Source organism: Moschus berezovskii, chromosome 7 (genome assembly GCF_049115385.1).
Source record: "Moschus berezovskii isolate FMDL1 chromosome 7, NW_MosBer_1.0, whole genome shotgun sequence".
Lineage (NCBI taxonomy): Eukaryota > Metazoa > Chordata > Mammalia > Artiodactyla > Moschidae > Moschus > Moschus berezovskii.
Window position 1 is genome coordinate 105,966,605 of NC_142466.1, and position 25,183 is coordinate 105,991,787.

A 25,183-nucleotide genomic window follows, 5' to 3' on the forward strand; every position below is an offset into this window, starting at 1 on the left:
GAACAATTTTCTATTTGATAGCAAAGGCTTTCCATTTATAGCTATATATTACAATAGGATCCCTCTGTTTCTGTGAACTTGTTTTCATCAGGCTGTAGAGAACACTTTCGTATCTCATATAAATTTGTTAATCATATCACTTTATGCATCTTTCTTGTAAGATGACTTCACATCATAATGCATTCAACCACAATCAAAGGAGAGCCTGCACTGCATTTCCAGTTTGTGACCACAAATATTTTTATTCTAGGCTGTTCACTCCATGTACACAGGAATTGTGTGTGATTCATCTGGTATTCTCTGCCCAGCACAGTACTTGGCACTGGACATTGAAATGATTATGCAATGAGTCAATTAAATCACCCATAGATATCAGGCAATGCAAATACACTTTTAAAAAATTATTGTATTAGTTTTTCTTTCCTCACTATTCTGAAGTCTTCTGTGATTTGTAATGCTTTTTTAAATGAGGTTTTGTTGACTTTGTTTCAATAAATTATACTTAAAGACCAACAGGTCACACATGCCTGGTTTATATCTGTGCATTTTGTGTTCATCTCTACTACCAGATACGTGTTCATCTCTACTACCCTAGATCTTTTTTTTAAACGGAAGATAACTGCTTTACAATGCTGTGCTGGTTTCTGCTGTACAACGTGAATTAGCTGTAAGTATACATATATTCCCTCCCTCTTCAGCCTCCCTCCCACCCCTCCTCCACCCTACCCCTCTAGTCTGACTACCCTATATGCTGATCAAATGCTAAGGTACAACCCTACCTTTTCACCATCCTAAGTACTTGGCAAAATGCATTATTTTTTCTACTTTCATGCTTATTTTATGCTAAGTTCTATGTCCACTTCAGTACTATAGACTGAGTTCTGCCTTGGATGAGTTTTTATCTTGGTATTTATTGAGTTCATTGCTACAACTATGTCAAGCATCTTCCTATACTTTCTTCCTTTTACCTTTCACTACAGTGCCGTGGCCATATTTTTCTCAGGATATTCATCCAGGAATGCAATGACTACCTATGTTTGTTAAGATTCTAGAGGTGTCTGAAAGAGACAATCCCACCTAATGTTTCTGACTAAGGTTCCCCATCTTCTTCCATTAAACTTTCTAGCATCTAGAATAATTCACCGTCATACAGCAGGTTTCCAGCTCAATAAACGCTGGCTTATTATTACTGTTATATGTTTAAACTAACCATTGGGTAAGATCATCTCTAGAAGAATGGGTTTCTAAGCTCCAAGTAAGAGCAAGTTTTAGAACAAAGCTCACTTATAAATGTGCTGAACTAGTTTATTTAGTGTTGGCAAATGGCTCATTTCTCGGGGTTTTTCTAGCACTGATTCCCTTTTATCTTATATGCTTCTAAATCTTGGAATGAGAACTTATGTTGTCAAATGAATTTCAGCATCATTTAACAATGGCACGTTTCTCTCATTTGGTAAGATGTTTTTAAAAGTGGTTTATTTTTGGCTGCAGTGGGTCTTTGTTGCTGCGTGTAGGCTTTCTCGAGCTGCAGCAAACGGGGGCTGCTCTCCAGTTGCGGTGCGTGGACTTCTCGTTGTGGTGGCTTCTCTTGCTGCAGAGCACAGGCTCCAGAGCACGTGCGTTTCAGCAGTTGCAGCACACTGGCTCAGCAGTTGTGGTGTGTGGGCTTAGTTGTACTTTAGCATGTGGAATCTTCCCAGACCAGGGATAGAACCTGTGTCCCCTGCATTGGCAGGTGGATTCTGAGCCACTGGACCACCAGGGAAGTCCTGTATAATATATAACCAGGGAAGATGCTGTATAATAAAGAACTTGATGGGGTTTTGTTCCTGGTTCCTGGGTGGGAGGGAGAGAGACTCTGAATCCTTGGAATTTCCCAGTGGGTCTTTGTTATTCGTGAGCCCCTTGGGATCACACCTGCATTTATGCTAAGAGATAAGATGACTCAGGATGGGGGCTGGTCACTAGGAAGACCAAACACACGGGTACAGGTTTGGGGCTCTGAGCCAGCCCCACTTGGGGCAGAGGGGATGGGAGTGTATAAGGGCTGGAGACTGAGTTCAGTAAAGTAGCTAATGATTAAATCAGCCATGCCGAGGTGATAAACTCCAACAGAAACTTTGGACACTGAAGCTGAATGCAGCTTCCTGGTTGGTGAACACACTGAAGTGCCAGGAGGGTGACATGTCCTGATTCCATGGAGAGGAATATTTCCTTCCAGGACAGGACATGAAATTATACTCAACATCATTCATCATTAAGGAAATGCAAATCACAATCATAACGAGATACCATGGGCCCCCAGACTCTGACCTGTGTGTGTCTCCATTGGCTGTTCCTGAGTGTTCCTGAGTTCCTTGATACTAAAACTACAGTTGTACACACAGCTCATTTATGAAACCTCTGAGATATTCTAGTGAATTACAGAACACAAGGGGGATTGTCAGTGCCCTTGGATTGGTAGCCAGCTGGTCTGAAGTGAGGACAGTCTTGTTGTGGACCATGCCCTTCAACCTGTTGGGGTCATGAGCGCCAGAACTGAATTTCAAGGCAACAACTGGGTTTGGTATCAGAAGACAAGCAGAGCAATACTTTTTTCTTGAAATTAAATGATCTCCCTATTTGGAATAAAGTAAGTTGGGACCACATGCCAATATTTAAGCTCCTATATCTCAGCTATAGCCCAGCCTCTACAGTTAGCTCTAGGATGGGCTGCTGCTGCTGCTGCTGCTGCTGCTGCTAAGTCGCTTCAGTCGTGTCCGACTCTGTGCGACCCCATAGACAGCAGCCGACCAGGCTCCGCCGTCCCTGGGATTCTCCAGGCAAGAACACTGGAGTGGGTTGCCATTTCTCCAGTACTCTTGCCTAGAAAATCGCATGGACAGAGGATGGGCTAGGACTCTGCAAACCACAATTCTCCTTCGCCAGCTGACTAGGTTCTGCCAAAAGGAAACATTAGAGGGAGGCTGGGAGGCAGGACGATCTGCCAAAACAAGACCATTTGTTCCTGTCTGACTGCTGTCCAGTCAGCAAGTCCTCCGCAACTCCACTTCATCCTTGCAGCAGCAATTGCTTTGAGTTTCCAGCTTTTTTTTCTTTTTCTTTTCTAGCTGTTTTCTAGACTCCCAGAACCAGCCTCATCAAAGGAACCAGCATTAGCTGGGCAGAGAGCCCACTCTCAGAAGATGAGTGAACCTCTGGATTGAGGTCCCTTGTCTGAGCTCCCAGGTTCTCAAAACCTCAAGCCCTTTTCTCTGCTCCCTCAGCCCCAGGGCCGGCAGCTGCTTCCCACAGTGACTTTCTCTGAGCTCCCTTTTTGCTTCTGTAGTCCCCAACACCTTCTCAGAAAGCTCTCTGGGCTGGTCATCTGGGCTGGTTTTCAAAAAGCTTAAAAACCTGGTTTCTGGCTTTCCTACTGAACCTTTGGGTAGAGACTAAATGTATTAATTAATATATTTGGGTAGAAACTAAATGTATTAATCCTTAACTACCAGTACAATGTATTTGTAGAAACCACATCTTATGAGCAGTTGTCATCTTGACATCTAGAAAATGATATTCAATAGGGTCTATTTTGCATGCATTGTGCAATTTTGTTTGAAAACTATTTTGATTGTAGAATTCTAATTTTAAGTACTCTAGGTGCACAGAATGAATGCTATTTCTCTTCATTTACAGAATACTCCATTGAATGGATATACCACCTGTTTTTAATTCATTCACAGGTTGACAGACAGTTGGGCTGTTTCTACTTTTTGGCTACTATGAATAATGCTGCCATGAACATCTGTGTACTAGTTTTTGTATGAACATATGTTTTCAGTTCTCTTGGAGTAGGACTGCCATGTCATATGATAACTCTTATGTTTAACTTTGTGAGGAACTATCAAATTATTTGCCAAAGTAGCTGTACCATTTTATATTCTTACCAGCAATGTATTGTGGAAGGGTCCTTTTTTAAAATTTTTATAGTCAGCTTGCTGCTGCTAAGTTGCTTTAGTCATGTCCAACTCTGTAAGACCCCACAGACAGCAGCCCACCAGGCTCCACCCTCCCTGGGATTCTCCAGGTAAGAACACTGGAGTGGGTTGCCACTTCCTTCTCCAATGCATGAAAGTGAAAAGTGAAAGTTTAGTCACTCAGTCGTGTCTGACTCTTCACGACCCCATGGACTGCAGCCTACCAGGCTCCTCTGTCCATGGGATTTTCCAGGCAAGAGTACTGGAGTGGGGTGCCATTGCCTTCTCTGGTAGTCAGCCTAGTAGATGTGAAGTGGTAGCTCGTTATGATTGTGATTTGCATTTCCTTAATGACGAATGATGTTGAGTATAATTTCATGTACGTATTGGTTATTTGTTTATCTTCTTTGGAGAAAGGTCTATTTAGAGTCTTTCTCCATTTTAAATAGGGTTAGCTGTCTTTTTAATGTTGGGTTGCAATGTACTAGCTTTTAAATCTCTGCTATGTCTAGGCTTAATGAGCTTCCCAGGTGACTAGTGGTAAAGAATCCTCCTGCAATGCAGGAGATGCAGGTTCAATCCTTGGGTCAGGGAGATCCTCTGGAGAAGGAAATGCAACCCGCTCCAGTATTCTGGCCTGGGAAATGCCATGGACAGAGGAGCCTGGCCGGCTATAGTCCATGGGGGTCACAGAGGCTTGGACACGATTTAGCGATTGAGCACACATACATGTCTAGGGTTATTTCCCCCTTTTCTTCCACTCCTAACATGGTCTGCCTTCTCTCTTTTTCTCTTGATCAATTTTGTCAGTATCCTATTGTGATAGTTAATTTTATGGGTCAACTTGGCTGGGCCAGGTGCCCAGATATACAGTCAAACAATATTCTGGATGTTTCTGTAAGAGTGTTTTTGGATGAGACAAACATTTAACATTTTAAATCAGTGGACTCTGAGTAAAACAGATTGCCTTCCACAATGTGGACAGGCTTCTCCCCCAGCTGGGAGAACAAAAAGACTGACATTCCCAAAGAAGAGTGAATTCTGTGGCAGATGGCCTTCAGCCTTGAACTACAACACTGGCTCTCTCTTGGGGCTCCCGCCTGCCAGCCCTCCCTGCAGATTCTGGACTTGCCAACCTCCAAAATTGTGTGAGCCAATTCCTTAAAACAAATTTCTCTCTCTATTGGTCTCTTTCATATGCACACTCTCTCCATCTACACACACACATACACACACACACACACACCCCTATCAGTTCTGTTTCTCTGGATAACCCTTTCATTCGTATTTTCAAAAAATCGTTTTTTACTTTTTTGATCCTCTTTGCAACCCACTCCAGTATTCTTGCCTGGAGAATCCCATGGATAGAGAAGCCTGGCGGGCTACAGTCCATGGGTTGCAAAGGGTCAGACACGACTGAAGCGACTTAACACACATGCACTGAATATTTGGTTTCTATTCCGTTGACTACTGCACATCTTTATTATTTCTTTCCTCCGATTTTCTTTAGAGTTATTCTTTTTCTAACCTCACAGTTTTTTTTTTGCATTTCTCCTGTTCCCATACCAACATTTAAGCCCAACTATCAGCTGCCTCCAGGGGTTTCCGCCTGGACATTACACAAGCAAAGCGATTCCAGGCACCCAGCACCTCCCAAATGGTCTTCCTTCTATGTTTTCTGTCTTAGTGAAGAATCCCACCACCCTCCCCAGTCTCCCAACCCTGAAACCCTAGATTCCTCCACCTGGAACACTTTCTCCAACACCATTCCTTTCATTCCCACTCCTGAAACCCGAGCCAGCTTCTTGGCTATTGTACCACCTCCGATCTGATTTCCCTACTTCCCTTCTAGTTCTTCCACTGTGTGCCAGGTTTCTAAAACAGCAATCGGATCCTGTCACAGTGCTGCTTGGAGACCTTTGCTGGCCTCTCCCCACCCTCCCCTACCTCTCCTACACTCCGTCATCTTCCTGAGAAATATGGGTCAGATACCCAGACCAGCCAGCTTCTCATTCTCCCCTTAGCTTTGTCCATGATCCCGCTTTTTAAATGATTATTTGTTTTACATGTTTTATTTACTTGTATTTAATTTTGGCTGCACTGGGCCTTCTTGGCAGTGCTCGGGATTTTCTCTACCTGTGGCGCATGGGGGCTTCTCTAGCAGCACACGGGCTTAGCTGCCCCGTGGCACATAGTTCCCGGGGATCGCAGCTGCATCCCTGAGATTGGAAGGCAGATTCTTAACTACTGGACCACCAGGGAAGTCCCTTATTACTGTTTTTAATGTTTCTGTTTATTTTTTTCCTTTCGCTCCACTTTCCATTTTAGTGCTATCTTTTTTTTTTTTCTATTTATCTAAATTTAAAATTTGGGTTAAGACCAAATAATATTGGCTTGGGGCCAAAATTTTTTTTCTCTTTCACTTCCCTTCTTCTCACATGTGTCCTGTAAACCCCTCCAATAACTATTCTGTTTTGAAGCAGGATGAAAGCCATTTTTTTTCTTCCTTCAGCTATTCTTATCACATAAGAGGCACTTATTTTCTTGGTTCATTTTTCCAGGTTCTCAACATGCTTTTGTGGTTTCCATTCTTGTCGAACTCGCAGCCACTATCCATTTCTCTTTTGCAATCCCTTGAGCCTGTTTTGTCATACTCCACTGGGTGGTTAATGATTTCTAGTTTGCTATTTATTGCTTCTAATTAACTCCTTGGATCACAGCTCTCAGGTATTAATTTAGTACTTAATTCCTTGTGAAGTTTTAACCAGAAAATATCTGTTCACATCTCCGAGAGTAGCTGCATCAGCCACTTTTTCTTTCTGGACTGTCTGAATCACTTCTGCTTAGTAGAGCCACACAGCGAAGTAAAAATGTCAAGGGGCTCTGTAAAATGGAACATTCCACCCACGTGGAGTCTGTTCAGCAAAGCTTTCGTTGTAGCACGCCATCACTCAGGAACCTGCCACTCCCAACGGACTACCCATCACTTCCAAGCCCCTCTTCTCAAATTTGCCCACGAAAAGGCCCCATCCTATCTGTTCAATTGCATTTCCCAGAGCAGGTCAGCACCTTGTACCACCTTATCCATAAGGTCAATCAACAAAGCCACCCAGTTCTCTGCTACTTTCTAGCTGTGTGACTTTAGCTACAATATATAAATCTTCTGTAGGTCAGTTCCCTTAATTCTAAAGTGGGAATGGCAAAAGTGTCTAAGTCAGAGCGTTGCCCTAAAGAATAAAGTTAATATGGATAAGGTACTTAGGGCAGGGACTGGCACACAGTAAGCACTTACTAAAAGTTAGCACAAATTAGTGTTATGATTGGGCTAGATTCATGGAGATAAATTAGATTTAGATTATTTACCTTTAAATTCTTTACCCTGTTATTTGTTTTCATTTCATTTTTCTGCCCCCAAACAGTATATATACAGTCTCTACTTTTTCACCGAACAAGGTGATGCTATCTTTGTTCAAACCGAAGTACAGATGAATAGATGCTATAGCATGTACCCATGTTGGGAGGTTGTCTTTTTCATCTTAGTATATATGCTTCCTTGGTGGCTCAGATGGTAAAGAATTCACCTGCGATGCAGGAGACCCAAGTTCAATCCCTGGGTCGGGAAGATCCCCTGGAGAAGGGCATAGCAACCCATTCCAGCATTTTTGCCTGGAGAATTCCATGGACAGAGGAGCCTGGTGGGCTACAATCCATGGGGTTGCAATAAGTCAGACATGACTGAGCAACTAACACTTTCACTTTCAATGCCCAATTTGATTTTTTTTTTTTCAGAGAACTCTCAGAACAGGAGGGTTTGGCCATAATCATGCAATAATCTGTTTTATATTCTATTGTTATACTGAATACATAGATTCTGGCTTGAGAATCTCAAGGAGAAAAGGTATGAATCATAGGATTCAAGCACCAAGAACCTATCCAAACTCAACCACAGAGAGTTCAAGGGTCACGGCAGGTTAGATAGTGTGCTGTGGGAAAATACCTTGCCTAACAGCAGAGAATGGGAGGAGAAAATCAGGGAAGACTCCCTGAAAGAGGTGGCATTTGAGCTGGGACTGTAAGGAAGAGTAGTATGGGCTAAGACAATGGGAGCCCCCAACAATTCTGAAAACTAGCATCATTAAATCAAAACATAACTAAAGTTTAAAAAACACTCTTTTCAGGAGGTGATTACAAACATCAAATTGGCCACTGTTCACTCTCTGGCCTGGGGGTCTTGCACAATCTGGACACTGGAGAAATGGTCTCTGAACAAGGTAGGTGATGGTCACTAGGCTGTCCTATAGTTTCTGAAAATTCTCCATACCATTATTCTAATTCCCTTTTTCTGATTTCACACTACCAGGCTGCTTTTTTTTTTTTTTAATTCAGTCTGTTGGCAATTTTGAACCTGAGAAGGGGGTACCCTGAATAGAGAAAACAAGTAGCCAAGTCACTAGAAAAGATAACCCCACTTGCACTGACAGAAAGAAAGAATAGTTAAAGGACTATTTCCACCTCTTCACTTGCCACTTCCTTCAGCACCAGCTAGGCTCCCTCCTCCCTTCTTCACTGAATTCATCCCAGGAGAACTTGCCCATTGCCTCTCTTTTTCTGAGTCTGTCAACTACTTTACATTTTCCCTGGGCCTCCCCAGCACAGGACACTTCCCGATGCCCTCTTTTCCTTCTCTTTCTGGGTGGGACACCCTTCTGGGACATCCCCTGGTTCTGCTTCTCCCTCTCTCCTAGCACCGTTTTAAGGCAGTGTCACTGATGATTTCTAAGGATCTTGGGCAAGTCTCTACTCAGGACCCACAAGGCTAAAGCCTAGGTCCAGGGTAATCGGGGAGAGATGCTAACCCCTGAGAGGCTTACCCCACAAACATCCCCGCTAGCACCCACCAGATGGTTGTAGGGTCAGCCTTTGAAGATAAGCAAAATGGTCAAAGAAAGGAGCAGAATGGAAAATGAAGGCTCAGGGCGAGGGAGAAAGGGAGTGAGAGATGGTTGTGAAAGAAAGTTGAGTCAGAGAGAAAATTCCAGGGATAGGAGATGAAGCTTCATCCAGGGAGGAGGCTGGAACTATCGCAGATTTTTGAGGGTTACAGCCAGGCTTCAGGCAGCATGTCCAGAATGGTCAAGGGTGGCAAGCAGACGAACTAGCAATCCAGTACACCGATCCCAGGCCTTTTACCCCTGTGGGGTCACCTCACTTAAGTGCCTCCCCCTTCCATCTCACCAAAGTCTCTTAGACTTCCTGGTTCAACTCAATAAAGCCTTTCATAGGGCTGCAGCCCACCTGATGTCCACGTTCATAAAACTGCCTGGACTACACAGCTAACTCCATTCTCTCTGCATATACAAACTGCCATAGAATCTGACCTTGTCCTCCATTAGAGAACATGTGCCCAGTGAGAATATAATTTCTCATATGCCACCTCTGAGTCACCTGGCCGTGTGCTAAGCAGACAATGAACAGCATCACTATGTATTAAATGCTTCCAGAAAGAGATGACTTTTGTATTAATACTGTGTAGTCTTTATTTCGGGGTTGCTTTGGGTTTTTGTGGCTGTGCACAGGCTTTCTCCAGCTGAAGAAAGCAGGGCTTCTCTCTAATTGTGGTGCAGGGGCTTCTTACTGCAGTGGCTTCCCTTGTGGAGCATGGGCTCTAGGGCACGTGGGCTCAGAAACTGCAGCTCATGGGTTCCAGAGTACAGGCTCAGTAGCTGTGGTGCATGCGCTTGGCAGTCCTGCCACGTATGGGACCAGGGATCAAACCCACGTCCTCTGCATTGGCAGGTGCATTCTTAACCACTGAAGCACCAGGGAAGTCCTATACTATGTATTCCTTCTCAGAGCGATAGATTCTACTTCCGCGTGCTGTCCTTCTACCCTGCCCCTGCATTCTCTCCTTCTCCCAGGCCACATGGCTGCCCAACTAGAAGACTCCACTTTCAAGCCTCCCGTGCGGCTAAGTCATATGATTAGGTTCTTGCCAAAGGAATGTGAATAACAGGGATTTGTGCAACCAGCCTAAAAGGTAACTGCTTGTCCTGAACTTCCTCTCTTTCTCATTTCCTCCAGCTTGAAAGAAGACATGCAAGCAACATGACCTCCACATAGATGAGGACAAAGCCTTAGGGCATGCAGGAACAACAAGGAAGGAACCTAGGTCTTTGAATGACATTGTGGAACAGAGCTGGCCTGCCAGTCTAGAACAGTCAGGCCCTTGTGAGAGAAAAATAAACTATCTTATTTAAGCCACTATATGTTGGCGTCCCTGTTTCAACAGGTAAGCATCTACCCAACTAATCTATTTCCCTAAATCCATTTCTCCACAGAATACAGTAAGTCCAATTTTTGAACTAGTCATATTCCTTTCCAGCTAAAAGGTTACATTTCCCAGTCTCCTTTGCACCTATGTGTGAGCACATGACTCGGTTGTGGCTAATGAAGTGTAAGTGGAATTGTTTCATGGGATTTCTGAGTAATCTCTTTATAGTCAGTGGCCTTCTTTCCACTTCTTCTTTCCCGCTGTCTGGAAAGTGAATGTAATGGCTGGCAATCAAGCAGCCATTCTGGGCCATGAAGTTATCCACTAAGAGTTGTGAAGAAGCAGACCAGGATTACTGTCTCAGATGACCAGTTCTAGACTGCCTACTTCTGGATTTCTTCACGCAACAGAGGAACTTCTATCTTATTTGTGTTGTTATTGTGTTTGTTGTAGGTAGCTAAACTTAATCCCAAGTAACAGATACACCCAGCATCGTATCAGCTGCTGGGACACACAACATTTCAAGCCCCAACTTGATTCTTAGATATTCCTCTTAGCAGAGAAAAGGAAAATCACTTTCCAAACAGCAGAAATAAGAAGCCAGTTTCCACTCCTGAAGAGAATCAGCTTGGCTTTTGTGCTCACTGAAATATTGCCTGTGCAGGGAGGTCTGCGTGACAAACCCCCAATTGCTGGACCCAGGAGACCCCAGCGATGGTGGCTCACACTAGGGGTCCATGACGTGGGAAAACAGTACAGAAGGGGGATGGAAGTGGTGAAGGAGGTGTGACCCAGCTCTTGGGGGTCTGGGCAGCGAGCAGGAACAGAACGCTTAAGTTGGAACACTAGACACGGCAAATTTAGGTCAATACAGACATGGAGGAAACAAGGCAATCTTTCTTTAAGAGAGGACTTGGGCTTGCCACCAGCTACTCTGATTTCACACACTCTCGGCCAGATGACAGTCTGCTCCCTTACCATCCGCTACCGCATCCCTGTCACAGATAGACGCTGAAAACTGGGGGGGTGGCAGAAGCAGGGGAGAGCCCCACCTGTCCGCAGGTTCGCAGGACTTGGCTGACCACCTCCCTCCGGGCCTCAGTCTCCCCACCTGTAAAGCCAGCAGCGGGTGGGAGGCGCTGACAGCTCTCCGGGTCTCTTCTCCAGGCCGATGGGCAGGGTGAGCCTTGCGCTCCGCGGTCGGGCCTCGGCTGAGCCGGCGGAGCCTCCATTCGCCTCGTAACCGACTCCCCGCGCCCGCCCCCGCCCCACTCCTGCCGCCTCCGCCCCCCATCCCGGGTCCCCGCTTCCGCAGCCCCTCATCCTCCCGCAGCCCCTCATCCTCCCGCAGCCTCACCCTCCTCGGACAGGTAGCGCAGGTCGTAGAACTCCCCGGCGAAGGTGCCGTAGGAGGAGTCGTGGCGCGGCACCGCCTCGTCGGCGCTCGAGTCCCCCCGCGCACGGCCCCGGGGTCCCCGGCCCCCCGGGCCCGCGCCGTCATCCGCCGGGCTGGCTGCGCAGGCGGCCGGCCCGGCCAGCAGGAGCAACAGCAGCTGCGCCCAGGACCGGCGCGAGCGCGCCATCGCTGCGCACCGATCCCGCAGCCAGGCCGCTCGGGCCGCAGCGGGGGCGCCGCGGGCGCGGGGCCAGGACTGCGTCGCCGCCAGCACGCGCCCGCCCCCCGCTGCAGCCCGCGCAGCCGCGCACCGCCGCCTCCCAGCCCGGGCTGCGCATCCTCGCTGGCGCCCGGAGCCTCGGCTGCTTCCCAACATCCTCACCTCCCCGGCCGGACTGTCTCTGCCTCCGTCCCTTTCCCCATTTCTCCTCCCTCCCTCCATGAGTCTCTCACCCAACAGATTTGACCCTGCTTCACTCTTGCTACTACTCAAAAAGTGGTCCACGGACCTGCAGCATTAACATCCCCTGGTGCCAGGAACGTTAGCATCACTAATCTCTGGCCCCATGGCAGACATCTATATGAATCAGGATGCATTTTCCCAAGATCCCCGGGGGGGCCCCAACATACGTTCCCATTTAAGAAGTGCTCCCCGGAGCGTTCACCTTGGGGCACACCTTGCCCGTGTCACTGCCTCCCCGACTCGGTTTCAGCCCTTTTTGGTTTATATACAGCACTCGCTGTATCCATTATTTCTTGGGATCAAGACTGGAAAAGTTGAAATAGCAAGACCCCCACTTTATAGATAGGTAAACCGAGGTCTTTAGAGCCAGAGGGGAACTAGAACGCAGATCTTTGGACTGGATTCACCGAGACTTTCGGAGTGTGTAGTCAGAGGCTGCCCTTGCCCTTGAGTAACATGCCCCCTTCAAAATCAGGCAAGTGGTTTGCTGTTTCCCCACCGCAGGCAGACACAGACCTTGGCAGGCCCAGACTGTGGGATTCCGGACTTTCCCAAACCCATTCCTGCTGCGTGTAATTCTCTTCCAGCTGTTTACTTTGCATTCATTCATTCACACCAAGCACTTACTACCTGCCAGGTCCCTTATTCTTTCCTAATGATGGTTTTGGAATGGATAACACATTCAAACTGCTGTTTTCCACTAGAAAACATGGACACAATTCTTTTTATGCTGGTATTTCAGAGCCAGCATTCTAGTTTGCTTTTAAATTTTATTTTTATTGCATAAACAAAGAAAATTATGGTGGCAGAAAAGTGTAGAGGTTTCTAACGTAGAACCAGAAAGCAAGCTGTTCCTGGTGGTGATTAGCAACCTCTAGGATTCGATGGAGATTAGGTGAGATGGTGGAGGTGAGGATGAATATGGTTCAGTACTATAAATGGCATGAATGAATATGCCGATGGTTACGCTATACAAATATTCAAAAGAAACTGGTGATTGCAAAGTGTTTGTTTTTTTTTTTTTGCGCAGGGCAGATGGGAGACAGAATACTGCTGTGGAAATTGAGAAGTTTTTTATGTCCCAGAGGTCAAATGTTTGCTTTTAGGTATCACTTAACACTGATGGCAGGTTGTCCAGTTGGCATTTAAGTCACCTGAGAGGTGATTTGGGTGTAATTCATGGAAACCCTGGGCTTCACTAGGTCTCCCAATATCCCAGTTGTTGCAAGAAATAGATCATATTTATTGCTTGAAAAAGGTAAGATGAACTACAGTGACTTTAGAAATCATAACAAAGAGATTTGTTTTGCGTGCTGTGATTCATGCGGTCGCAGAGTCGGACAAGACTGAGCGACTGAACTGAACTGAAGCAAAACGTAACTTTGCAGAAGATAAAATTCTAAAATACAAAAAATTCCATCGATTGAAAATCTGTTAAAGAGTTGTCCTTAAACAATTTTAAGAAAACACCTTGTTCTTTAAAAGTGAAATGTTTTTCTTTTCTCATCTTCCTGTTTACCAGGAAAGATAAGGCCAGATTTAAATGGAAAGCACTGGACTTCGGATTTTGATGTTGACTCACTGCTTTGGGAATCCAAGTTGTTACCTGTTACTTTATTTTTATTGCCTTCATTTAAATTAATACAGTTAACAATGTTGATGCTAGAAAGAAAGTATATTAAAACTAAGCCATTCTCTGGTAAACTGGCCTGATGAAATCATGTGGGCTTTTGTTTTTCTTTACAGAGAATGTTGGGCGGTACTATTGGAGAAAAGTGTACACCCACAGCCTAAAATGAGGCGTGGAGGTAAACAGATTTCAATGACCTAAAACCACGATCAAGGACCTGGGGTCCATGGACTTAAAGGAGGCCTTCGATGGGCTTCAGGAATGGTGTGAAGATCCAATGACAGTGCTGAAATAATGTCTGACATGTGGATTTTTCTAGGGAGAACACCCACAATCTTCATGGGTTACTTCAAGTCTGCATGCCACTCCAGGGCCTTAGAACCTACTCTGGTTTCCCTATGGACTTGGCTTCTTTCTTTCATGAGGATATCTCCCATCTAGATAAATCGTCTTTTGGGATCTTCTTAAGATTTATTTTATGTGGACCATTAAAAAAAAACCACACACCTTTACTGAATTTGTTACAATACAGCTTCTGTTATATGTTTTGTTTTTATGGCCACGAGGCATGTGGGATCCTAGCTGCCCGACCGGGGATTGAACCCACACCCCCTGCATTGGACGGTGATGTCATTACCATTGGATTGCTAGGGAAAAGTCCTGAAATTTTCTTATTTTTGTTTTCTCACAAGATTTGAGCCCTGGAGGGAGACCTATTCTCACCCTCAGCGCGTGTTCTCTGCTTTGTTTCATCCCAGGTTCTTCATACCCTCTGCTCCCCGGCAGCATGAACCCACTGAGTGGCCAAGAACTATTGTGGTTTTCCCTTCTGTACACAATTTCCAAGGAAGAACTTTTCCTGAATGTTCTGAGACCACTACCTGAACAAGAGTTGGCTATTAAAACAGGAACTTAGAGAAGAACCTGAGTTTAATTTCATTTTCATTTTTTTAGAAAAAGCTCCCTTATTTTCTCTTCTCACCAAAGCCATTTCTCTAAAACAACTTTTTTTCTGTTATAAATTCCACAACCCTCCTCCCCCTGAAAATCTAGCGCTGCATCTTGGTACCTGACCAGTAACTACAGGTTTGCCCATGCTTCTGTCTGTCTAGTAATATCCATGATTTTTTTCACTTTTGATTGTTTATGATATAAAAGCTGTGATCTTGGAAATTCCTCAAAAAGTTCAACATAGAGTTGTATGACCCAGCTATTTCAATCTCAGTTATATACCCAAGAGTTTGAAGAGTGGGGCACAAATGTTCATACTATTCATAATAGCCAAAGAGTGAAAGCAAGCCAAATGTTTATCAGTTGATGAGTGGATAAATAAAATGTGGCATATCTATACAATGGAATATTATATAGCCATTAAAAAAGAAATGAAGTAATGACACATGCTATCACATGGATGAAACCTTGAAAACACTATGTTAAGTGAAAGAAGCCAATCACAAAGAACCACACACTATGTGATTCCATTTTTTATGAAATGTCCAAAATAGGCAAATCCATAGATATCTGAAGATAGAAGGAGAATTAATGATTGTTAGAAAATGGGTGGGGGAAGAATTGACAGTGACTACAGATATGGAGCTTTTTTTTGGAATCATGGAAATGTTCTGGAATTAGTTGTGTTTATAACCAGCCCATCCTAAAAGATATCAGTCCTGGGTGTTCATTGGAAGGACTGATGTTGAAGCTGAAACTCCAGTACTTTGGCCACCTGATGCGAAGAGCTGATTCATTTGAAAAGACCCTGATGCTGGGAAAGATTGAGGGCAGGAGGAGAGGGGACGACAGAGGATGAGATGGTTGGATGGCATCACAGACTCGATGGACATGGGTTTGGATGGACTCCGGGAGTTGGTGATGGACAGGGAGGCCTGGCGTGCTGCGGTTCATGGGGTCGCAAAGAGTTGGACACGACTGAGCGACTGAACTGACTGAAAGATGAACTCCCCAGGTCGGTAGGTGCCCAACATGCTACTGGAGATCAGTGGAGAAATAACTCCAGAAAGAATGAAGGGATGAGCCAAAGCAAAAACAATACCCAGTTGTGGATGGGACTGGTGATAGAAGCAAGGTCCACTGCTGTAGAGAGCAATATTGTATAGGAACCTGGAATGTTAGGTCCATAAATCAAGGCAAATTGGAAGTGGTCAAACAAGAGATGGTAAGAGTGAACGTCAACATTCTAGGAATCAGCAAACTAAAATGGACTGGAATGTGTGAATTTAACTCAGATGACCATTAGATCTACTACTGTGGGCAGGAATCCTTTAGAAGAAATGGAGTAGCCATCATAGTCAACAAAGAACCCGAAATGCAGTACTTGGATGCAATCTCAAAAACGACAGAAAGATCTCTGTTTGTTTCCAGGGCAAACCATTCAATATCACGGTAATCTAAGTCTATGCCCTGACCAGTAACACTGAAGAAGCTGAAGTTGAACGGTTCTGTGAAGACCTACAAGACCTTTTAGGACTTAGAGCCAAACAAGATATCCTTTTCATTATAGGGGGCTGGAATGCAAAAGAGGAAGTCAAGAAACACCTGGAGTAACAGGCAAATTTGGCCTTGGAGACAGAATGAAGCAGGGCAAAGGCTAATAGAGTTTTGCCAGGAGAATGCACTGGTCATAGCAAATACCCTCTCCCAACAACACAAGAGAAGACGCTATACATGGACATCACCAGATGGCCAACACCGAAATCAGACTGATTATATAAGATGGAGAAGCTCTATACAGTCAGCAAAAACAAGACCAGGAGCTGACTGTGGCTCAGATCATGAACTCCTTATTGCAAAATTAAGACTTAAATTGAAGAAAGTGGGGAAATCTACTAGACCATTCAGGTATGACCTAAATCAAATCCCTTATGATTATACAGTGGAAGCGAGAAATAGATTTAAGGGACTAGATCTGATAGACAGAATGCCTGATGAACTATGGACAGAGGTTCATGACACTGTACAGGAGACAGGGATCAAGACCATTCCCAAGAAAAAGAAATGCAAAAAAGCAAAATGCTGTCTGAGGAGGCCTTACAAATAGCTATGAGAAGAGAAGTGAAAAGCAAAGGAGAAAAGGAAAGATATATACCCATTTGAATGCAGAGTTCCAAAGAATAGCAAGGAGAGATAAAAAAGCCTTCCTCAGTGATCAAGGCAAAGAAATAGAGGAAAACAATAGAATGGGAAAGACTAGAGATCTCTTCAAGAAAATTAGAGATACCAAGGGAAAATTTCATGCAAAGATGGGCTCAATAAAGGACAGAAATGGTATGGACCTAAGCAGAAGATATTAAGAAGAGGTGGCAAGAATACACAGAAGAACTATACATAAAAGATTTTCATGACCCAGATAATCACAATGGTGTGATCATTCACCTAGAGCCAGACACCCTGGACTGCGAAGTCAAGGGGGCCTTAGGAAGCATCACTATGAACAAAGCTAGTGGAGGTGATGGAATTCCAGTTGAGCTATTTCAAATCCTAAAAGATGATGTTGTGAAAGTGCTTCACTCAATATGCCAGCAAATTTGGAAAACTCAGCAGTGGCCACAGAACTGAAAAAGGTCAGTTTCCATTCCAATCCCAAAGGCAATGCCAGAGAATGCTCAAACTACCGCACCATTGCAGTCATCTCACACGCTAGTAAAGTAATGCTCAAAATTCTCCAAGCCAGGCCTCAGCAATACATGAACTGTGAACTTCCAGATGTTCAAGCTGGTTTTAGAAAAGGCAGAGGAACCAGAGATCAAATTGCCAACATCTGCTGGATCATGGAAAAAGCAAGAGAGTTCCAGAAAAACATCTATTTCTGGTTTATTGATAATGCCAAAAGTTTGACCATGTGGATCATAATAAACTGTGGAAAATTCTTCAAGAGATGGGAATACCAGACCACCTGACCTGCCTCTTGAGAAACCTGTATACAGGTCAGGAAGCAGCAGTTAGAACTGGACATGGAACAATGGACTGGTTCCAAATAGGAAAAGGAGTGCGTCAAGGCTGTATATTGTCACTCTGCTTATTTAACTGACATGCAGAATACATCATGAGAAATGCTGGGCTGGAGGAACCACAAGGTGGAATCAAGATTGCCAGGAGAAATATCAATAACCTCAGATATGCAGAAATGACCGTTATGGCAGAAAGTGAAGAAGAACTAAAGAGCCTCTTGATAAAAGTGAAAGAGGAGAGTGAAAAACCTGGCTTAAAACTCAACATTCAGAAAACTAAGATAATGACATCTGGCCCCATCACTTCATGGCAAATAGAATGGGAAACAATGGAAACAATGGCTGAGTTTATTTTTCTGGGCTCCAAAATCACTGCAGATGGTGATTGAAGCCATGAAATTAAGTCGCTTGGAAGGAAAGTTATGACCAACCTATACAGCATATTAAAAAGCAGAGACATTATTTTGTCAACAAATGTCCATCTAGTCAAGGCTATGGTTTTTCCAGTAGTCATATATGGATGTGAGAGTTGGACTATAAAAAAAGCTGAGCGCAAAAGAATTGATGCTTTTGAAGTATAGTGTTGGAAAAGTCTCTTGAGAGTCCCCTGGACTGCAAGGAGATCCAACTAGTCCATCCTAAAGGAGATCATTGGGTGTTCATTGGAAGGACTGATGTTGAAGCTCCAATACTTTGGCCACCTGATGCAAAGAGCTGACTCATTTGAAAAGACCCTGATGCTGGGAAAGATTGAGGGCAGGAGAAGGGAATGACACAGGATGAGATGGTTGGATAGCATCACCGACTCAATGGACATGAGTTTGAATAAACTCCGGGAGTTGGTGATGGACAGGGAGGCCTGGCATGCTGCGGTTCACGGGGTCGCAAAGAGTCGGACATGACTGAGCGACTGAACTGAACTGATATGATATTATGAAGGTGCTACTTTAAAATGGTTAATGTGGTGAATTTCAAGCTTTTAAAAAGCTGTGATCTTTGAGATGGTGAAAGAAAGATAAAGGTGACATCAGAATATTCTTGTGCTATTCTGGGGGTATTAATTTTGGGGTGAATTCAGGTGTGATCTTCCAAATTCTCTAGGACCTAGTTTTTAAACTCTTCAAACATAAGGATCTCCTATGTAGTCTACAATTCACAAACTCAGGGTTGCAGGATTCCCAGACTACTTGCATTAACTCCCCACCCCCGTGTCCACTGGGCTTCCCTGGTGGGTCAGACAGTAAAGAATCTGCCTGCAATGAAGGAGACCCAAGTTTGATCCCTGGGTCATGAAGATCCCCTGGAGAAGGGAATGGCTACCCACTCCAATATTCTTGTCTGGAGATTTCCATGGACAGAGGAGCCTTGGAGGTCTACAGTCCATTTGGTCACAAAGAGTCAGACACAACTGATTGACTGACAATTTCACTTTCCCCATGTCCACCAGGAGTCTGTGGCCCACAGTTTGGAACCCTTGCTCTGGAATGATTATGTCAGCAAGCTGATTTTTCTTCCTGGACGTATTATGTGTTGTGTGATTGTACGGTAGTGTTATTTTGGGTTTAAGTATGTATTTTTTAAAAAAGGTGAAGTGACTATACCAATTTATTTTTATCGCTATGAATCCACCCAACACAATGTCATCTTCTCAGGTCTCAACTCCAAGCACCCAACACACATGTGCACAGGCAAATAACAGGACAACCGCTGCAAGGATGGAATCCTCTTGGTTTTACTGGTTAGAGTTGAGCTGCCAGAGGTACTGGGTTTTCATATACAGCAACAGGCAAGTTGTTCGTGATCAGACTTCAGTGACATCGACCTTCCGAAACATCTGTGACGCAGCGGGGCATGGAGGAAGCAGCAGCAGGCTCAGAGCCTCCTGAGAACAATGGCCAAAAACCCCATGCACCACCCCTCCTCAGAAGCAGAGCCAACCTGACACGTATGTAACACTGTGTTTCCTGGCTTCCTCAATAAAACTTCAGTTTTGCCCTGGAGGTTTCCATCAGAGAGCAGAGGTGAAGAGCAGAAGACTCGGAAAGCAGGTTAGACGAGGAGGGATCGGCAGGAACATGACGACCCGAGACACAAACACTTCCCCCATATTGTACAGAACACGTTTTGTATCGTGTGCACAACACAAAGAACGGCGAAAGCTGTTTAAATACAGCCAGGGGTCGGGCAGTATGGAAGGGGGCAAAAGTTCCCAGACCCCACAGTTGCCCCGACAGCTTCACCAGTGAGCAGACAGCAGCGCAAACCATCAATGGGCAGAGTGTTAGTCTGTGAAAGGCAAGCCAAGCCCGGCACGTGGGGACAGGCTCCTGATGACATCACGATACCATGCCAAGGTACACATGGGGCTGACGTTTGTAATGATGGCCACGACTCATCAAGAAAAGGTTGACTACTCTCCAGTGTACTCTGTTTACTAAGGCAGGGAAGTCCGTGATATATTTTAGAAAGATTTCCCTCAAAAAATATTAAAATTTTAAAGATTCATCAATTAAAAGGGTTAATCCTGTTATCTGAATATTTGCGTACATTACCTCATTTCACAACAATGCTAGTCAATGAGGCAATTGCTTTTTTTTAAATATATCATTAGTATCAAATTATTGGCACCATTCAGATTTAAGGAGAGGGAGAGGAGAGCAAAGGATACAATACAACATAAAAATACAATTCTGATACAAATATATGAGATCAATCCCACTTAAGTGGTCATAAGAAATGGATGGATATTTTACACACAAGGAAATACAGCTACTAAGCCATCACATGGAAAAGTGCTCAGCTTTGCTAGCAATTAATGAAATAAAACAACCTTTTAAGAACAACTATACGCACTTACTAAACTAGCAAAAATAAATAAAAATGGCAAAACCCAATACTGGCACAACTATTGGTAAATAGAAATGCTTATACATTGCTGGTGGCATCAAAAATTGTAGAGGGGATTCAAGCATTCAGAGAGGATGGGAAGTTGAACTTGATGACCTTTAAGGTCCTTTCAACCAGGAGACTGGATCTTTCTAGAAAGCAATTTGACAATATGAAACAAGAGCTATAAAATACTTCATGCTCTTTGACCTTGTCATCTCTCTTTGGAGATACTCCCAAGGGAAGAATCCAAAGGAAGAAACATTTTATTTTTTACAAAGATATTCATAGCAGCACTATTTATGAGAATGAAAAGTAGGATATAACTCAAATACCTAGTAATGGCAACAAGTGAGGTTAACCACATCACATGAATACAAAGAAACTGAAAATGGTGACAGCAGAATCAGTGTTGAAAAGAGAAGATATGTGTTAGATGGAGGAAGTAATCAAAGATTACGTACACACTGATCATACTGATGAAAAAATGTGTGCATCGAGAGAGCGTGGGAAACAATTTGGAGGGCTGGTTTGTGGTTAGGGGGTTCTTTTATTCCTGCAAAGTTGTTCAAGTGCATAAGAAAAATTTAAAAACACATTTCTTGAAACTATATAAAAAAGAGCAAAGTTTCTTCTGGTCAAGTTTCTATCAACAGGACATGAGTTGATCAACTTAGAGATAATTTTCCTTCATGGAACACCCAAATGAATCCTGCTATCAAATCCCTTTGTAAGGATTTTTAGACAATTTCAACTATCTCAGACAATTTAAGCTTTTACTTTGGGTTCAATAATAAATTCTATGTATCCCCCATAATATCACAACCCCCAAATTCACAAGTTAAATTATATTTCTGATTAAGCTGAAATAACTTCAGTCCTGGTGATTGCAACTTTCCTTTTTAAGTTCACCTACTCGTGTCTGAATAAAAATGAATGTTAAAGACTTTATAAGATCTGTGCGTTTACCAGTGTAAATGAAAAACCAGCAGTAAAGAATTATTCTTTCATTAAAAATGACTCTTTAACAAACAGTCAAAGCTTGGTGCAAGTGTCAGTCATACAAAATCACATGGTTGAGACTGAGAGCAAAGGATTCCATGCCATATCAACCCCTGTGGCTATTAATATGTACACACAGGTGCTTCTGAAAAGGAATCCCAGTTTTCCCCATCTTTCTTCTCCTAGGCTTACCAAATTTTGTGTCAACTAAATTGAGTAGTAGAAAAACCTCTAATACTCAGGAGACAGCAAATAACTTTTCCAATAAAAGTCAAGCCAGAGGTTGGCTTTGACTGACCATGGAGCCCTGGGCCAACAGAGCACACGTTTGTATGCTGTGCTACAGTGAGCACACGAAGCCCGAAGAAAGAAAACGGACAGAAGGCACCATGCCATCCTCCAGGCAAGCAGGGGAGAGCTTCACAGTTCGGTCATCAGCAGTCTTTTCATCATTTTCTCTCTCTCCACTTCCTGCCGGAGCGTCTCTGCACTGAGAAAAAGGAGGTGACAAAATGGTGATATACACGCTCAAAAATGGTAAGAGCAGTTATCAGTTTAAATGCCATTTCCCAAGCTCAGCTCTTGACTTGCTCTTTCAGGCTCCTTAAGGAACCCTTCCATTTGCCAGCCCTACAATGACCTGAAATTGGCTGCCTATGGATTTCCCCCACCAGACTTCAGCTTCTGAAGGTACCAGTCCTCAGAGGACTGACCGTTATATACACCATTCCTCTCTGAACCCCCAGAGCTGAACATAGGACCTGGCACATAGCACACTCTCAGCAATGTGAAAGTCAAAGTGTTAGTCGCTCTTTGCGACCCCATGGACTACAGCCCGCCAGGCTCCTCTGTCCATGGAATTCTCCAGGCGAGAATACTGGAGTGGGTAGCCATTCACTTCTCCAGGGGATCTTCAGCTTAATCTGAAATAGGATATAACTCAAATACCTAGGAATGGCAACAAGTGAGGTTAACCACATCACATGAATACAAAGAAAGTGAAAGTGGTGAGAGCAGAATCAGTGTTGAGAAGAGAAGATATGTGTTAGATGGAGGAAGTAATCAAAGATTACGCACACACTGATCATACTGATGAAAAAACGTGTGCATCGAGAGAGCGTGGGAAGCAATTTGGAGGGCTAGTTCGTGATTGGGGGGGTTCTGTTTTGCTCACTCTACATCCTTAGCACCCAGAATCATACTATCTAGCCTTTGATGACCTTTCAGTAAATACTTCCAGAATACATGAAGAAAAGCATGAATAAGAGAGTCACAAACATTGCAGATGTGACAAACACAATGCGCCTGAGCCTGGTTTCCCTGTGACCCGAGTTACCTGTTGGCACCTGCTGATCTGACACACCTGGTTGCTGGAGAAACAGGCTTCCGAATGGTGTAGATGGCCTGCACTGTGGACACGGTCTCTGTCAAGGGCCTCAGGGCCGCTGCTGGAATCAGTGGGGAAGACTGGCCAGGACAGCACTGTAATTTGCTGTCTCTGAAGTCTGCCTGGAGGGGAAACAGAAAAGAGGAAGCCAACCTCAATTCGGGTTTCATTTTCACGCTGTCAGCTGTTTCCTCAGCCTTATCACACAGTCCCTGTCATTTTTTAATAACAGTTCATCAATAGCCATTTATTAAACCATTTTATTTAGTGCCTGCCACTATGCTAAGCACTTTACATGTATTACCTCTTCACGATCTTTAAGGGGGAGGTCATGTTTCATCACGTGAGATACCATCATTTATAAGACACACCATTTTTTGCACACGCCACAGAGAAAAAAATAACCATTCAAACTCTGTCAGGCCCACTATTGTAATACCTACTCTAATTTCAGAGATGTTAGAAGGTGGGAAAATGCACATCTTGGAACTGACTTTTATAGAAAAGGAAACTGAGGCTCAGAGATGTTAAGTAGCCTTCCCAAGGTCACACAGTAAGCACTGTGGAAAAAAGTGAAGCTGCTCAGTCGTGTCCAACTCTATGTGGGCCCACGGACTGTAGCTCACCAGGATCCTCTGTCCATGGGATTTCCCAGGCAAGAATACTGGAGTGGGTTGCCATTTCCTTCTCCAGCGGATCTTCCTGACCCAGGGATTGAACCTGGGTCTCCCTCATTGCAGGCAGAGGATTTACCATCTGAGCCACCTTAGAACAAAGATTCTAAATGGGGAGAATCTTTATCTTTGAGAGCCCTGAAAGACTACTGCTGAAAACTATAAGCCCCTGTTTGTTTTACAACTGCCTCCAGAGACAGAACTGAGCTGGCCTGGGCTGGAGCAATGCCAGAGAACTGACCACGAGAACAGAGCGTCACAGAATTGCTGGCATGTGATGTTTGCCACAGGGGGCTTTCACAAATGTTGGCATGTAGCGGTCACTTGTGTGGTTCCTTAGATAATGCTGGCTCATTTCTTTCCAGGCACATGGTAGGATTACACTTCCCCAGCCTACTTAAAAAAATTTTTTAAATAAATTTTTATTTATTTATTGGCTCTGCTTCCTGGCATGTGGGATTTTAGCTCTCTAGCAAGGGATCAAACCTGTGGCCCCTGCAGTTGGAAGCACAGAGTCTTAACCACTGGACCCCCAAGAAAGTCCCCCTCAACTCAACTTTGAATTTAGGCATAGCCAGTGCCTTGCTTTAGCCATTGAAATGAGCCACCATGTTTTATTTCCATTGGAAGAGTTAAGTGCTAGTGTGTGATTTGTCACTTCTTTCCCTGCCTGCCCCAAACCTCTGTAACCAGAAGTGTTCTAGATGGCAGCCAGGGTCCCAGAAACAAAGCAACACAGAGCAGAAGGCATAGCCCACCCATGGCAGTCATGCAGCATGAATAGGAAATTCAATTTGTCATTTTATAGCATGGTTGAGTCCAGCCTTCCTGACACAGGAGCTGGGTAAGACATTATTTTGTTGCTTCAATAAAGTGCCAATTTTGACTCTTTCTGGAAAAAGAGGGAAACGTACTTACATACAAAGGCAATTGTAGGGAAGGTACCAGGGCCTTAGCATGAATCAAGGCAGTGGCGTCAAACTTTACTAACAGTCTTCATGTTCCTCACTGCCATGCACTCACAATAGGAAAAAAGGAGCCAGCCTCATTTAAGAATGACCTTGTGTTCTCAGTCACTTCAGTCATGTCCAACTCTTTGCGACCCTCTGGACTGTAACCCACCAGGCTCCTCTGTCCATTGGATTCTCCAAGCAAGAATAGTGGAGTGGGTTGCCATTTCCTACTCTAGGGGATGTTCCTGACCCAGGGATTGAAACCATGTTCTCTTAAGTCTTCTGCATCAGTAGGCAGGTTCTTTACCACGAGCACCATCTGAGAAGCCCAGGAATGACCTCAGGGAGCAGTGAAAATTACTACTATTAAATCTCAACCCTGAGTACTAGTCTTCCTAATATTTGCTGAATGAAGAAATGAACGAACCAACATTTGCTGGAACAAAGCAGGTAACGGGGACAGGCCAGGTTAGGAAGAAGATCATGAGACAGAAATCTGACCAGAGTCAGGCACAGGTCCGCATCTTAGACAGACCGAGGCCCTTGGCTGACTATCAAGGAGAGTCAACAGGCTCAAATACAAGGTAGGAACTG

The 25,183-nt window shown here is 44.2% G+C and overlaps 2 protein-coding genes across 10 annotated transcripts in view; both read right to left on the reverse strand.

Annotated features, from left to right (window-relative positions):
* The window catches only part of FRRS1L (ferric chelate reductase 1 like), a 28,923-nt gene extending 16,921 nt beyond the window's left edge, over nt 1–12,002 (reverse strand). For 2 of the 3 annotated variants that reach the window (XM_055427543.2, XM_055427542.2), the window contains exon 1: nt 11,588–12,002. In XM_055427543.2, the coding sequence (XP_055283518.2) occupies nt 11,588–12,002 (415 nt within the window). Of the gene's footprint in view, nt 1–11,341; nt 11,442–11,582 lie in introns of all 3 variants that reach the window. The other variant, XM_088838252.1, reaches the window with a different exon arrangement.
* Nucleotides 12,003–18,772: 6,770 nt separating this feature from the next.
* The window catches only part of EPB41L4B (erythrocyte membrane protein band 4.1 like 4B), a 143,943-nt gene continuing 137,532 nt past the window's right edge, over nt 18,773–25,183 (reverse strand). For 3 of the 7 annotated variants that reach the window (XM_055427547.2, XM_088838257.1, XM_088838255.1), the window contains 2 exons: nt 22,939–23,084; nt 18,774–22,065 (listed from right to left, as the gene is read on the reverse strand). In XM_055427547.2, the coding sequence (XP_055283522.2) occupies nt 21,996–22,065; nt 22,939–23,084 (216 nt within the window). In that variant the 3' untranslated portion in view covers nt 18,774–21,995. Of the gene's footprint in view, nt 22,066–22,911; nt 23,085–25,183 lie in introns of all 7 variants that reach the window. The other 4 variants (XM_055427550.2, XM_055427548.2, XM_055427544.2 and 1 more) reach the window with 3 other exon arrangements.